Source organism: Diadema setosum, chromosome 14 (genome assembly GCF_964275005.1).
Source record: "Diadema setosum chromosome 14, eeDiaSeto1, whole genome shotgun sequence".
NCBI lineage: Eukaryota > Metazoa > Echinodermata > Echinoidea > Diadematoida > Diadematidae > Diadema > Diadema setosum.
The window spans coordinates 16,511,556-16,527,989 of NC_092698.1; the positions used below are offsets into that span (position 1 = coordinate 16,511,556).

General features: G+C 37.2%; 2 protein-coding genes across 2 annotated transcripts in view; both read right to left on the reverse strand.

Annotated features, from left to right (window-relative positions):
• LOC140238170 (macrophage mannose receptor 1-like) overlaps positions 1–6,636 on the reverse strand; it is a 12,677-nt gene extending 6,041 nt beyond the window's left edge. Inside the window, exons 1-7 of the mRNA XM_072318108.1 lie at positions 6,558–6,636; positions 5,859–5,956; positions 4,697–4,816; positions 4,005–4,081; positions 2,628–2,710; positions 1,864–1,995; positions 929–1,000 (exon numbers count right to left, since the gene is read on the reverse strand). Coding sequence (XP_072174209.1) covers positions 929–1,000; positions 1,864–1,995; positions 2,628–2,710; positions 4,005–4,081; positions 4,697–4,816; positions 5,859–5,956; positions 6,558–6,636 — 661 coding nt within the window. The remainder of the gene's footprint in view (positions 1–928; positions 1,001–1,863; positions 1,996–2,627; positions 2,711–4,004; positions 4,082–4,696; positions 4,817–5,858; positions 5,957–6,557) is intronic.
• Positions 6,637–7,553: 917 nt separating this feature from the next.
• LOC140238171 (C-type lectin domain family 17, member A-like) lies at positions 7,554–12,119 on the reverse strand. The gene is made up of 3 exons (XM_072318109.1): positions 12,047–12,119; positions 8,662–8,816; positions 7,554–7,673 (listed from the first exon to the last, which is right to left on the reverse strand). The coding sequence occupies exons 1-3, from the start codon at positions 12,117–12,119 to the stop codon at positions 7,554–7,556; spliced, it is 348 nt and encodes a 115-aa protein (XP_072174210.1).
• Between the last annotated feature and the right edge of the window lie 4,315 nt (positions 12,120–16,434).

Consider the following 16,434-nt stretch of genomic DNA (forward strand, 5'->3'; position numbering starts at 1 on the left):
CAAAATGACAACATTTTGTAACTAAATGAACATTTCGTCCACGGAATGATAATTTCGTTAACGAAACCCGTCATTTTATCGACTAAATGACCAATTTCGTAACGAAATATTCCGTGCGACAGTTGGCGCTCCATGGTTTTTGTCCATGGTTTTTAAACCATGGTTTTGTTTGTACCACCTTCGTGAATTCGGGCCCAAGAGTCGCCATAACTTTCTTTAAGAAAAGAGCAGATTCTGAAAGAGCAGAATTTCTAGCTTTAAAATGATGTACAACTTCATTCAAATGAACTCTCCTAACTTATACCACCTCACATCCAATTGGACCCCATGGAAGACCAGCTTTAATAGCATAGCTGAATATGGGCTATCCAGCCATCTTCTCAGATGGAAATGAACAAACAAACAAACCAAAATATCGGAAAGAAAGCACACACACTAAGGCTCTGAAGTAAAGGACCTATTTAAGCCATGCTCAGTGCAAGTGAATGGAAAAACAGTATGTAAAACCTCATTTATAGCAGCAACAACGAATGGGTCATCAAATTAGGCTGAAATTCATCATGTTCCATCATGTTCTATGAAAACATTCTATCCATGTCTAATACCAACTTTTAGAGAAGTAGCATTATCCTTTCAATAGTTATTAAAGTTGAAAGGAAAAAGTGTGCACAAGATTTTTCAGAAAGGAAAAGGGGACTCATCTAAGACACACCTAATCATACTATTATACAAAAAGTGTTCCAGGAAAAAAAAAAACTGCTAAAGACACAATTTCTCGTTTGAATGTCTTCGTTGTATGCTATGGGTTCCTTTTTGAGAACATTATAAATGTATAACGATCATTTTTTTCTCCTACGTACTATCCTTTTTCATTATACCCCATATGTAGGGGACATTAAATGTGAAACAGTTGATGTGACTGGCGTACCTTCCCTAATCTTGCAGGCAAAGCTGTATTCGTTGATGCAGTCTCCGTAATCCCACTGACCGTTAGAAGATTCTGTACGAAAAGAGTACACCCAGGTCAGACATTTGTCTTGATTAAAACTCTTTGACTGAACATATACAAAGTACTGTGTATCTTTTTTTTTTTTCATTTTTCTACAGAAGGGCACAATTTGGACATCGTAGTCATGCAAAAGGTAAACTTCATAAACAAATAAACAGTTTGTGTTAGTTTTCTTTTGCATACAGACATGATCATGGCTTGCAATTTTATATCACCTGAACTTTGATTCAATACGTTTTTACATTTGTACTTGTTTCATTTCATGTCAAGACTACAGTGAGCTAATATTTGCTCTTGAACCATATAATTCATTGCAAACATTGATCTCCTGTTCTCTCACGTATAGGAGGTATTACGTTGCATAGCATTTATTTTTGCGAATGATGTCACTGACGTCAAAAGTTTGCCTCCTGCTACGCACATTACCTCCTCGCTAGATATAAATTGTGCTTCTAGAAGAAGTTGAACGATGATTCACTCGTGATTCATGGGCCCTTTCTTTACCCAAGCAATAACAATGAACCAAATTATCAATTGAGATGAATTGACTCTTGATCTATCTTCTTTGCTTATTCCCGACATATTACTAATATTACTAATGCCATTGTTCAATCATCTATATGGTCATGTCGACAGGTGCTCGATTGAGACATCTGTCACTAATGCCATTGTTCAATCATCTATATGGTCATGTCGACAGGTGCTCGATTGAGACATCTGTCACGGGGAAGAAGCAATGTTCTGTACACTCTTCTTAAATTATCAGTGGTCTAGACATGCTGGATTTCTAACCCATCAAGATATAGTGAGAGATGTAGTGGAGATCGGTGATTGGTTGGTGTGTGCAGAGTTACCCGTATAAATGGAGCCGCATTGGTTTTCGTCTTCCCTGTTGACAGGTGTCGTGTGTGACGCCCAGTTTTGGTAGTCATCCGGTGCCAGCTCCGTGCCGTCGGCCCATTGTATCGTCCCATCGTGTTCAACATCTGGGAAGTTTTGTTGGTTTATTCGTTTTTTGTTGTTGTGTTTGTTAGTTGGGATTGATTTGAAGAAGTTCAAGAAGAAGAAGAAAAGAAAATCATATGGCGTAGTACCATAATTACACCAAGCATTGCTAAGGGTAGCAAATATATTCAAACACCACTATAATAAGCATGACAATGACCTGTTCAAACAATACGAAAAGGATCCAAAGAAGCTGTGTTATCCTCAACTTGCAACACTTACAATGAGCCAGAAGTGAGTACACTCAATACGTTTATAACTGACTGAGGATGGACTTCGATACAATCTATTTTACTCTCGACGATTTATTAATTCCATAAAATTCACGGCGATGAATATTTACTTATAATTCATTATGTTCAAAAATATTCATAAGTGTAACACTGTGGATTGCTTGAAAGCACAGCAACTTGCATGTCATCTTATCATTGGTGATATAATTAATTTTGACAATACAAATTATTGCGTGGACAAAATCTTAGAATAACTCTGTTGTCTACACACAAATACACAATAGCATGAGTACTCAAATAGGCCTACACAATACAATGAATGTACAGAACATACTATACTAAGCATCAATGTCATTCCACAAGGGCTACAAGGTACATACCTGATATTCCAAACCACAGATTTTCAATTCCTGATTGTGACAAGCTCGACAGTTGTTGATTGATAAACTCCTGCTCTACCTCACTAAAAACAAACAAAACACACAGAAACAAGAGAAGAATATAAGTTATCACGGAACATACATTGTCGTAACAACCAAAAAAATGTACCAGTGGTTACAAAGCAGTTTTTTTTTCCAGAAATGTATATTCTTCATAGTAAATCACGATTTCACTGCAGAACAATTAATATTCACGTTATTGCAATTGATTTGTCTTTCCTTCTTTTTGTCTAGTACTGTACATACCTCTTTATAGTGAGAAGAACAGCGCCCTCTTTCTCGCAGTACTCCTTGGCATACATCCACGTGGTTGGCTCGTCAGCAGATAGTTGATAACAGTAGCCATTGTGCATCTTCCAGCCGGGATAACACATGCCTTTGTCACAACAACACAAATACTTATTTCAGTTTTAATATGTATTTTGCTACCATCCTGCAAAAGGTAATACAATATATAATAATTTCGACGAATCATAGTGTCTTAATTTCTAGGAAATAGGCCTACAAGTCATAAGAGAAAATACAAAATATATGTACGAATGAATGTATCACGAGAAAGAAAATGCAAACCTTGGAAGGAAATGTATATGTTCTTTTGGGAAAATGAAATAAGATTTGAATTGTATTGAATTGATTTCGAACGATCACGTGTAAAGCATGTGCTGGAATTTCCTTTGATATGTCAGCCAACCTGCCAATACATATCAACTAAAAAGGTCTAATTCTTCACAGAGAAGAAGCAAATAGGAAAAAAAAAAAGAAAACCCGATGGTTTACGAGAAAGGTGTCATTGTGATACCTTGGGGCTTTTCGCAGATAAACCTCAGCCAGTCATTGCAATTGCCGGTACTCCAATTTCCAGTTAAGGTGCTGGCGCTTTCTACCCAAGTGCACATTTGCTGATCTCTGGCATGGGATTTTGATGAAAGAAACGTTCTGTTAGTCTTTGTTTCATAATCCTCTAGTAACAGACAGTTTCCAGACAAATCAGGCGTAGATTATGTACACTATTCGAAGTTAGTTTACTTTAATTTTGGGCATTATTGCCGAACTTTCTATTAGGTTATTCAGGGGCCAGAAGCTCTTGTTCACACCTATATATTTGCAAGACTGCTTATGACGGAAACCAGCCATCAATGGCAGGTATCAACAGTACAGTATATCTGCGGTTTATTTTGTTGTTGTCGTTGTTGGTTTCCTTTTTTAACTTTAGGCCTTGAGACATTGACATACCAAGGATTATTGGATTAATTTTGATTTAAAATTATATGTAAATTTATTGGATTAATTTTGTTATTATGGAAGCAGAAGACTTACTCTCCTGGCTCGTTTGGCCCCCATTTCTGATAGTTCCACGTAGCTCCTGACGTCCACTCGAAGTTGTTCTTCCCATTCTGGAAGATGTCACATGTGAGAGATGATTTTCAAAACTTAATTCAGTTTTGCTTTATTTTTGTAGTTTTATCGTGTTTTATCACTTTAAATTTGTGGCCGTTGAGCAGATTAGCATCAAAACAACCCCAATAAAAGTAGGGAGGTAGAAAAGCCGTTATTGCCATGTCATCAAGCATGCGCCAACTTTTTAAACTTGCATCATATGTATGACGAATTATCAAACATCAATTTGGTTGTTCAAATTCATGAAATTCAGGATCAGCAGGATCAGGAGGTCGTAGGTTCAAATCCTACTCGAGTATTACGCCCATGATTTCTTTTATAATGGCTACTCCTAAAACACTGATCAATTCAGTGCTTATTTACGTCGATAGGGCAATTAGTCAGTCAGTTGCAATCAAGTTAGTTGTGTGTTATTTTACTTTATCACTTGATTTAGAAAGTTACACATGTTGTTATTTTCTCTAAATTGTCAGAAATTTTCGAAAAAGTACGCGGTAATTGAAACGACTCGACAAAAACGAAATCTGCAAATATATACAAAATATAATTCACTATTAGGTCATTATAGTCTACACATCCCCTGCACTTAATTGGTACATATTATTACTCACATCGGTGCGGTAGCCGATCCAGGAGTCAAGCCCCGCCTCGATGACGAGATCCACAAGCAAAGTCTGCTCATCTTCGTCTTTGACGTCCATTAGGTTGGCGTCGAACTGCTCGCAGTAGGTCTGTGGAAAGAGAGGGAAAGAGGGGGAGGGGGCGGTGCAGAGAGGGAGATTAGTGAGGGTGATAAAAATAAGTTAATACAATCGTAGTTTAATACAAGTAAGTTAGAAAGGGGAGAGATGGAAAGCGAGAGATAGAATGGAAATAATGATAGTTAAGACTAAGAGGGAGTTCGGGAAAGTTATTAACAAGGGAGCAGAGAAAAACAAGGTCTTGCCTTTTTCTGTGTTCTTTTTTTTTCAGGCAAATTGTCTCAATTTCTTTAGTTCAGTACAAACTACAATCAAATATTGTTCATGAGGGGCTACAAGTAACAAGAAACGCTTTCAGCAGTCCCCTCCCTTCTCCACAGATCTTCTGTCATACTATGAATTCTACAGTATGTGACTATACTATTTCGTTGCACAATATTTTCCCTTGTCACGATAAACCGGCCTCGTTGACTTGTTATAAATATTAGCAAATATTATAGTTATTACGCTGTATTCATACTTTGTTGGAAATGAAATAAATGAAATGAAAATGAAATCAACGAAAAAATGGAAGAATGGAGAAAAGGGGAATATATAGATAAATGGAAACAGAAATGTCAAGCTTATAGCTTATTATTTGCGACCGTTCTGTATGGTAATTCATAACATATGTACTGCAATTGTGTCACAGATGTATGTGTCATCAAAATTGTTGAAATTGTAGAAACTAGCTATAATGAGCATCATATTTGTATAAATCATGTTTGATTATGTTGATTAAAAAAATTGTAAATGATGCCATACGGAGAATAAATCAAATCAAATCAAATCAAATCAAATCAATTTTTGTCTTTTCCGTCATGTCTACGAGCAAAATTTTGAATCTGATAATTTAGATTATAGAAGCAACGAATATTGTTAAATGACGACACTGAATGATTTTTAACATGTAGATTACATGTAAAGATTAAACAAACAAACAAACGATGAGGAAAGAAGTAGATGTGATAGAAGCATACGTACAAACAAGGAGATAATAATGGGTGACGATAAAAATTGGTCAAACACATACCTGAGCATCGTCAAAATTCCTCCAGACGTCTGAGAGGTAGTAGCAGTTCCCTGACATTGACTGCCACCCGTTCGCTTCATCACAAAGAATGGAGGTTGCTGGAAACAAAAGATTTGAAATTTCAAATGGGGAACAAGAAATCATAATGAATTCAAATGTGCAGGGTGCAGGAAATGTGCAGGAAATTAGATTTGCAGGTTCAGGATCATCGCCTACGAAGAAAAGTTTGATGTGTTCTGGTCATTCCAAGCAAGCATACACACGCACTATCGCATCATATGGTGGCAGCTATATGGTTATCGATGTATTTTTCATCAACTATCTGAAACACAGAATACAAACTCACTCTCCCTCTCTCTACTCGCTCTCTTCTCTCGTACACTTGATTCATATGGTTAATGCGTATTATCAAATGCATTCATGCGCGTAATAGAAACATACTATAGACATATTGTAATATTAGTGTTTGTGACGATGCAAACAATGTTGGAAGTGCATCCATCTCATTGTCTACCATCATCACGATCATGCATTATTGTATTTGCAAATCATATAACTCAAAGATTAAAAAACACACAGAAATGCAAAGTAAACACCAACAAGCAATAAACTAACCCATGAACTTTACCCTTATCTATGTATCACTTCGGGAGTTAATATCAACATTTCTGTGGTCATTATTATCAGAGTCAAACTCACACAATGACCGTTCGCAGACGAATGCCTTTGCCGGGCCACAGTCCGAGTCTACCCACTGCCAGTTGTCGCGAGCCGACATTTTGACGCACGTCCTTGCACCTTTCCCATGACTCGGTTGCCCACTTGCCCAAGATCTAACACAACAGACATGTACAGAACACATCCATAACCTCACTTTGCTTGCTTGCTTCTTGTTGTTATTGTTGTTGTTTGTTCTTTTTAACTCCTGTCCCTTCATTCAATTGTTCGGCTAAATCAAGTTTGTACAAAACAAACGATTAAGAACAAACCGCTGGTTAAAGTATTGTTCAAGTAATGTTCAGCAATATGTTCAGCAACGAAGATTTAATGGGGGCGCCTTTTACTTACTTTTCAGGACTCGTAATCATGTTTTCAGGTCAAAATTTGTGCGATGTTACATCTTTACACTATCTTATTCCCTTTCACTAGCAATGACTTGTAACATTTGCCAACAAATGAGATTTGATCGCCATTGAGAAATTTTTATCTAGGAGAAATTGAAAAGGATAGGTTATACACACAAACCAAACAGTGATCTGTAAGATAGATGAATCGACTCTAACAAGAAAGTCAAGGATAATAAAAGGAGTTTTTGTAACTTTGCAGCAGTCACTAAGATGAATAATACTATAATAGAGTAATCCTGCACAGGGCCCAAATGGCAAATCAAACTAGGTCACTGCAGCTCAAACAACACCATGGGTGAGTGACCAAACATTGCCAAATTCCGAAAGATAAAAGGAATGAGATTAGCTTGTATCTGGTATAGACAATGAAAGAACAGATCGGATCTACAAAGTATGTAATCATGGTAATGTTGGGATTTAAATATTCTCTCTATGAAAAAAAAAACACAAAACTTTAAAATCAAGCGGAGATCTGAAAATCCAGGAAATAACTTTGATGATATTGCTGTTGAGAAGTTCTAACCGAAGAATACGTGTTTGCTGCAACAATCGGTAGTCTTTTTTTCTCTTACGCAGTTGAAGGGTCATACACTGAGCCATCACTCCAGGAGTATCGAAGAAGGCCGTCATTATCAACCAATCCAATCCAGTAATCCTGGTTTCCAGAGATCTGTGAAATCACCCACTCCTGCAAGTAAAAGAAGAAAAAAAAAAGACAATCGGAATGTTTAATTCAAAGATCAATTCAGCATTAGAGAGCTGTTTGCTCACATATTGCATAATATGCATTCTCTGTTCTTTCTTTGAGAAACAGAATTGAAATATGCATACCATTTCATGTCGTTTCCAAATTGTTCCGCCGAAGCGAACTTTGGTAAAAGGCTTTCTATTCATAACAGCTTTTGATTCAAACGGTTTTCCTATCAGTTGCCAGGTTTTCCCTTCACACATTACACGCCTCTAGGTTTGCAAAACCTTGTCATCGCTGTTAGACTAGAAAGTAAGTTATATCGAAGAAATGTCATTAGTCTAAATAATTAAAAAAACATGATTAATTTGCTATATAAAAACAATATCAATTGTGGGTGTTCTATCATCATTGCAAGGGGATGTATTTCGAAGTATTACGAATTGTTTCAGAGTAGTTTTACTCATGGAATCTTCGATCCGCGATAATAATTCCAATCACATGAAATCAACCTCTGATCTTCTGACATAATCTTTCATGATCTTTGAGTAGGCTTGGCCACTAAATCTGTAATGCACAATTACTTAAATAAATTTGAGCTGAAGTTTTATTATTATTAATATTATTATTATTATTATTATTATTATTATTATTATTATTATTATTATTATTATTATCATTATTATTATTATTATTATTATTATTATGATTTCACTTATTTTCATATGAGATTTAACATAAATCCAATACAGTAAAACATTAACATTACTGATACAGCGGACTTGACAGAGTCGTTGAGTTTTGAATGTAGTGTCAAATGCATACACATGTACAATCGTATTTGCACAACTGATTTGTAAAGCATAGTTATCTTAAAATATTTACACCCTTACGCCTATTCAGTTTCAGGTTTGACAGCAATAAGTCATCAATGAATAACAATAATGAATGAATGGAGGGAGGAGTGAACTGGTGAATGGAACCTTACGTTTTCTCCAGGTTCGTTCAGTGATACCAGACTGCCTTCGTAAATGCCGCAGTAGTTCCGTGCTTCGTCCCACGAAGAGGTGTCGGTCACAAACCTGTAGCACTCGTACTCGTCCGGCCTCTGGATCCATCCACTGGGGCACGACACACCTTCCACTGTCCAAGGTGAAGCCAAATGAGAAAGGGGATATTAAAGATTTAAAAAAAAAATGTTCTTATCTCTTCTTATCAATGATACGGGAACAAAAGGGGAACTGAAAGGTGCTTTTCATCCCTAACAATCTACAATCAGAGTGGTCTGTTTTTGTTTTTGTTTTTGTTTTTGTTTTGTCTTGTTTTGTTTTAGTTGTTTTGTACTCTCGTCATAATTGCATTTCTCATCTATGAATGTTATCGGTAATCACGTATAGTTGCAGTGGTGCTATACGGCGCGTTGGGACTGGTGATGAAAATGTATCACAGAACTTGGCTCACAACATTCATCTTTATTATATGACGTATACATCGCTATCATGAACCGGTATCAGATCTCCCTGAAACTATTTTTTATGTCAATTATGGCAACCAAACTTTTTTCTGAGGGTAGATACTGACATATGGAGGGTGATGTAATTCCCCCTGCTTCCTGAAAGAGGTGAGTCAAGTTCTCAAACATATGTGCTAGAAGCAATTGCCATGTTGAATTCTCTGAATAATTGTCCCGCAGTGGCGTCATAAACGCGTCCTCTCATTCAGCGAAACTTAAAAAAAAAAATCATTATTTTTTGAACAGATCATCCGATTTTCCTTAAACTTCACTAATTTGTTCACCAATATATATACTTCTGCATTCAGGCAATTCAGATGTGTATATTTGGGTGTCATTCCCCTATACGCCAAAGGCGAAATATTATTGCAGAAGCTGGTGATATTACACACTGTCAAAAATTTGCACGCAAAAGAGTTTAGCAGAACTACCTGCATAACTTCTGCAATACTCTCCCAATAAAAGGAAAGATGAGAGAAAGAGAGAAAGAGAGAGCCACTGACAATGATTTATCTCAATAGGCCGATTTGGTACTGTATTAAAACAACCATACTGCTTGCCGGAGACTTGTGACAACCTAGCACTACAACTAAGTGAATTCCTGGATGGAGAAGGTGAATGAAAAATATTCATGAATAATTTGTTGTAATCAATTACGAAAATAATCTCTTTGTCCATTGCTCTTGAATCATTTCATGCTCATGTCACCCTACGGGCACAGAAAAATGCAACATTTTCCTTTTAAAATCACGTGGCAGCCCATACATGAAGTCAGGGTCAAACTAATCATTATCTTTGATGCAGTGATCGTGACCTCCTGATTAAACGCCACTGTTAAAATCAAAAGCAAGATAACGGTCCGCTCCTGGACTGCCAACTTTAAATGCAGTTCCTATAGCTTTGTCACTTTATGATTGTGTTAGCACATGTATTTATTATGTCCGAATACATGGTTATTACTTGTGTTTCCCAAACATATTCTACATGCATTTCGTAAGGAACTACCAAGTTTAATGTCTATATATACTATTATAATATAGGTTTACATGTAAGACTAACTGTCAAATATCTACTTGCTAACTGCGTATGGACATGAAACGGCTTTGATAAGCCATTGTCGGTGGGTGACTCTGAAGTAAAAGTAAACACCTGTTATCAGATTTGCACATCGTATTATAGGGTAATATTGGAGACTTTGGCATCATTAGTCCGTAAATATGTTCTTGTACCAGTTGGTGGCTGCCATCGTCACATGTTTACTGAAGAGCAGGTATAAAAACTTTTATGGGTCCATATGCCTTCTTTTACAAGATTGCCGTAATATCCTGCAGATTTTCACGATATTACATAGAGCATTTAAATGATATATGCAAAGAAGAAGAAGCAGACATCTATAGTAAATGCCCGCCCATTTGTTATAACGCCTGAGCAGATATGATAATCAAGTGGAGATATGGTGGTACAAGACAGTCATTTCCTTGTAGATGCACAAGATAATTCGTCGGCCTTATGCCAAAAGGGCTTTAAAGAACTGCCCCCCCCCCCCTGCCAAAAGGGCACTAATAGTGTACAAACTCTATAGCGTTAAGGGCCCTTTTGCATAACAGTGGAAGTGGTTTAAGGCCCTTTTGGCATAAGACCGACGAATTATAACATGGGTTCTCTTGTTAGGTTATATGAAAGAATGCAGATCTCATGACCCATACTTTTAATTGGTCCGTTCATGTTGGTACATGACAAGCCAAAGTGCAGTCATTTTCATGAAGTATAATGATCGATATCATGTTTTAAGATACGTGAGCTTAATGCGCACTATTGAAATCAGAATCTATCTGAAAATATCTCAGCAATATTCTAAATTGTACCCATACTGTATAGCATTCTTGTGATGACTGTCTCACTCTGGTTGGTTTTGCTTTGTGTTTTATAAGTTAATTTCAAGTTACGCCAGCTTGCGTGTTTATGTTAATGGTTGAAAATGTGTATTTTTTTATCATATTTCTACGTATAGCCCAGTTTGCCTCGTCATCGTTTGTCATCTAAGGAAATTTAGAAACATGGATATTCTGACGAGAAATTTAAAAGTAAATGCCCTCTTTCAATATTTTAAAGGTAAAAAAAAAATTGACTGAAATCGGATTAAAAATAAGTTATGACATTTTGAAGTTTTGCTAACTTCTGCAAAATATGATGTTATTCCGGGTTGAATAGCTTCACAGTAATGATCAGTTAGATATAATTTACCAGGATTTGAGCCTCGGGCATAATTGCGTTTGAATAGAAAATGTTATGTACAAACTATATGGCAAGTTGTGAGGGGATGACATGCTCACTTTTCCATTTGCACATCCATACTGACCGCTCAAGAACTTCCAGAAAAAAATTAGCGAAACTTCAAAATGTCATAACTTCCTTATTTTTCATCCGATTTCGATCAAAATTGTACCGTTGAACTCGTAATATTTTACTCTTTCTTATCAGCGTTACATACATTTGAAGGGATTTTTCCCCTTTAAGCTAAAGGGTAGGATGTAGGTCCTAGTATACGTAGTATTACATGGGGAGTCACAGAAGAAGATATGACAAATATCATGGTTTGGCGTGATGGTACAATTACCCTGAAGGGCTGGATTAAAAAGTTGAACTCATCATAAAATGTGTAACAGTTTTATATATATATATATATAAGTTATCTGTGTTTATGTGTTTTTGTTAAGTTTGCACACACAAATGCAGAAGGCCTACCCGTTTCCTCTAATAGACACAAAAATATACACGTAAACACCAATAATTCTACACAAACATACTTTCCAGACTTTCCAGTAGTAATCTACTTCCGTAAGATAGGTGTAACTCTTACCTCTGCAAAAAGACAGCATCAGGGTCATCACAAGGACGACAATCGACGTCAGTGTGGTAGCATCTTCTGCCATGATGTTTCCGCCCGCCAACCAATCTCTCTCCGTTAACTCCTCTTCGTTCTTTAATCCGAAATCACAGCTCACAGGTAATCAAGTTTGACTTTAAAGTTACAACTGAGTTGCATTCATAGCTTCTTCTATAAAAAGCTATACCTCCGCCATATGCCTCCACGGTATTATATCCATGTTCCACTGTGACTATGATTATAAGTTTAGCTCACGAAAACGCGCACATTCCCCGCATGCACACAACTTGGTCTTGATATAATCTCTTTCTGACACTGAATTGCAAAATACCCACACAGCCTCATCGTAATTTAGTAGAAGCTAACTACGCTTGTATTACCCTGTTTTTTATCTGTTAGTTTGTACTGTGGACACCAATCTAGAGGTCACGTGCTATTTGCTTGTTGAGCGTACTGCAATTCAGGATCGCTCACGGTTGCACGATTGGGTAATCAGACACCGTGTCTCGACCCCTGCAGGTACGGCGCGTAAATGATGTGCTTGACGTGCAACATTAAACAAACATAAGCAGGATTCGACAACCACCCCTCCAGAACGATACTTATGTCTAGCATATCAAGATGTCACCGCGATGACAATAGCTGGAAATCCAGACAGTTTGTTACTCCTGAAGTCCTCAATATTTAAATTATAGGAACGGGTCACCTAAGTGTCTGTCACACTGTACTACATTGAGAACCTTGAGCCTGGTACAGATAGCTACTACCCCCTGAGTTCTGGGGAAAACTGCTCACACCACTCGTCTGCTTTAAGGGGAGGTGCAGGACTGATAAATGAGCACACAAGAGTTGGACCATGCCCCCTATGTACCTGCAGTAGCCATTTGTATCGCCTTATGGAAAAGGTGCATGCGTTGCACCAACGACGTATACTGTTTGGGGATTGTACATTTTCCATTCTTATTGAAAAGATGTTGTAGTAAATTGTTAATTGACTTGAGTAATAGTCACTAATAGAGATTTCCATTTGTCATAGGCCACCGCGGACATGACGAAAAACATGTGTTAATACACTGTATTGTGACTGTTGTAACAACAACAGCAAGTACAGGAATATGTCTACATGATTATTCATCGCGACAACCGCCACAGTATTTTGTGTTATTTCTTAAAAGCAGTGTTCAAGAATTAGTGACGGGCTCTAAATGGTACTTGGCTGTAATCTATTGCCATCTCTCTTTTTCATAAAAGAGTAGGCAATTAAAGTCTACGTCATTGGGAACCAATGTCTGACGAAAACAAAAAAAAAAAAAAAATCCTCACAAAATTTATGTATATATGGCTTTCGTAGCCTGATTTGCCTATACGGAAAGGTAATTACATGCAGCAAAATTAAGCACACCTCTGCGGGAATACATGGATTCATTAGCTCCCTTTTCGTTTCATTTTTCTCTATCGTGTTTGATGATAAGTAGACATACCAGGGATTTGTAAGTCACAGATGGAAGTGATTATCAGTAACAGCGGATCGAAACCGATCGGAGATCATCACGGCTCATGACCATTGTGACATGAAAATATGCAACGTTCGGAACACATACACAACAACAACTGCAACACTCAATCTCATTTCAACATAAATCGATTGACTTCGTGTTTTTTTTTTATTGTTACATGGTGCATAAAAGTACTGAAATTACATACGTGGCAAAGCTGTCTAAAATTACGCCGTTAAATAAAAAAAGTTGTTTGTATATAATATGAAAAAAAAAATTATATGGACAATTTTCATGACATGGGTAAAAGCTGGAGTATTAGACGCATGCCATGTAAGGTAAAACTGAGACAGTTCAGTCAAGTCACCCGCAATATATTTTAGCCGGGCTTTAATGTTAAGATGAATGACAAATTGATCTTTATACAACAATTAAAAGTTACAGAAACCAACACATAAGCGGATAAGTGGCAGGAATATTCCACACAGGAATCGTTCGCCAAAAGCCACGAACAACAACAACAACAACAACAACAAAAACAACATCGATATCTAAATGGTAGAAACTAAAAGCAAAACATATTGAAAACTTTCGCCCTAATTCACGCAGAAAATCCGAGGTAGCAGACGCTGGCGAAAGTGAGTGTGTGGGGGGCGCGTGGCTAGTCGACACGTTAATGGGGGTGGCCTGCAGCACCGTGCGCGGAGGGACATCATGTTCACATAATTTCACGCGTAGTGTGTTGTGTGTGTGTGTAGGCGACAGAAATCGGGTTAAATCTACAGTTGTAGTCTATGACCTTATCATTCCTTTACAACATTATTTCAGTTAATTACCTGTGTACAACACGTGAATACAAGCGCCCGATTGCAGACAGCAGGTGGCAAGCGACCGTTGCAACTATACCACCTCCGAAGGAAATGCACCAGTCCGACTAGAGCCATCATCGAAAAATGAGACGGAATGTGGAATGTATTTGGTTGTGTTTGCTCCCAAACTTAACAGTTATGTTGTCAATAAGGCTGCTACGTATCTAGATAATGTCTCACATACAACTGTATCTGGATATTGCGTTGAAAATGATATTTGGCGAGAAACAGAAGCTTGAAATCACAGGAATTCACACTGCTGACAACGGCAGACAGTGAAGGTCAACGGCTCAAATTTTCGTTGGTAGTCTCGTCACGTGATAGTTCTGTATGGATTGTACACGTTCCCTATGACAGCAATTGTGAATGGGTAGTCTAGCTTTACTGCAAATTTGCGTCAGGACTGCTCAACCAGTGGACAAGATTTTTATGTCACAAAAATGGGCAGAATCTCTACTTTCTAAAACCGTGCGCCCCAAGTTTGTGCGACCTTCCGTTCTCGAGATATCCCGTCTGGAAGAATTGCAAGACGGCAAAATATGCTCAAATTCGTCAAATTTGGACTGTTCGCCATAGACAATTCTACTCATAAGGTACTCTTCTGATCAAATTTGCGTCGCTGCTACAAATGTTACAATAAAGATATATACACATAAATAATCCCTAAAGTGTCCACTTTCAGAATCCGGGCGCCCCAAGTTTGCTCCTTAAATAGTTTAAAAGTTATGGCAGATTTTGTGGAAAAATGCGTCGATTTTTGACCCGTTTTACGTGTTGTAGCGTTCGCGCGGAAGCGCGGCTTCGCAGATGACCGAAAGTTTTCAATATGTGATAAGATTTTTTTTTTTTTTATCGTCCCCACTGTTCAAAACTGTCCGCCCTGATGAACCTGCCAATCATCAATATGCCAATTATATTGACAGTTACCAATTCACATTATTTCACCGTCGGAAAACTTGGTAAGTATAAAATCTTGTCCAGACAACTGTTGCCAGAGGAATTCTGTAAAAGCCCAACTAGGAAATATTGTGTAAAAGACCCTTGCATTATTCACTGCGCTAGATTTTCCTTTCCAACTAACACAATGTTCTTACTGTCTCTTATAAAAATGTAAGGGGTCATCCCATGAGATCGACACCCATGAGTCACACAGCCCACGAGTCATGCAGCCCATGAGTTCGACACTACGTAAGAAACAACCCATGAGTTCGGCATTACATCCCGGGGCTTAATGTAACCCGTAACGTGCACCAAAATGCAATGCGTTTGACAATTTAATTTTCTTTTTATTTCCATATACAACCATGTCTGGAAGGAGAAACATGAACAAAACTGAAATGCATCAGCAAACGCATTCTAACAGACTAAATTAGATATCGTTTAAAAAAGATAACTTTACAATCATTTCACAAAATGGGATCTTATACATGCGCATGTGCTCATTATGGACTTCATGAATATGTTATTGTATATTTTCAAGCGTATGTACCCTATCTGTATATCACATTATGACACACTTTGAATAGTATACCACTTCGTTTCAAAGGGCATACTATACATAAAAATATTATACATGTAAATATAGACACATATATATATATATATATATATATATATATGTACATGTATACATATTATTATGGATAATTCCAAAGGTTCGAGTGAAAGAATTCGCATTATAAACTAGCACCGGGTGTAAATCATTACGGCATCTACATATTATTTCATCAACAACTTTAATACATGCACATTCTATAATACGACACATTTTCAAGACTTCTATTTTAGTTTGGATCACATCGAGCTGATTTCAACCATAGGTGGCGCATCTGTAGGCTATTCGTTGGCTAGTTCGGTAGTATATCCTGTAAATCACTCTGGATTTAGAAAGTAGAAAAGAGGAGAAAATGTAAACACTGCATATTCATGTTTCAATACTAAAAAAGTAATTTGTATAATCAATATTTACGACTGATTCAAAATTATGAAAAAGTAG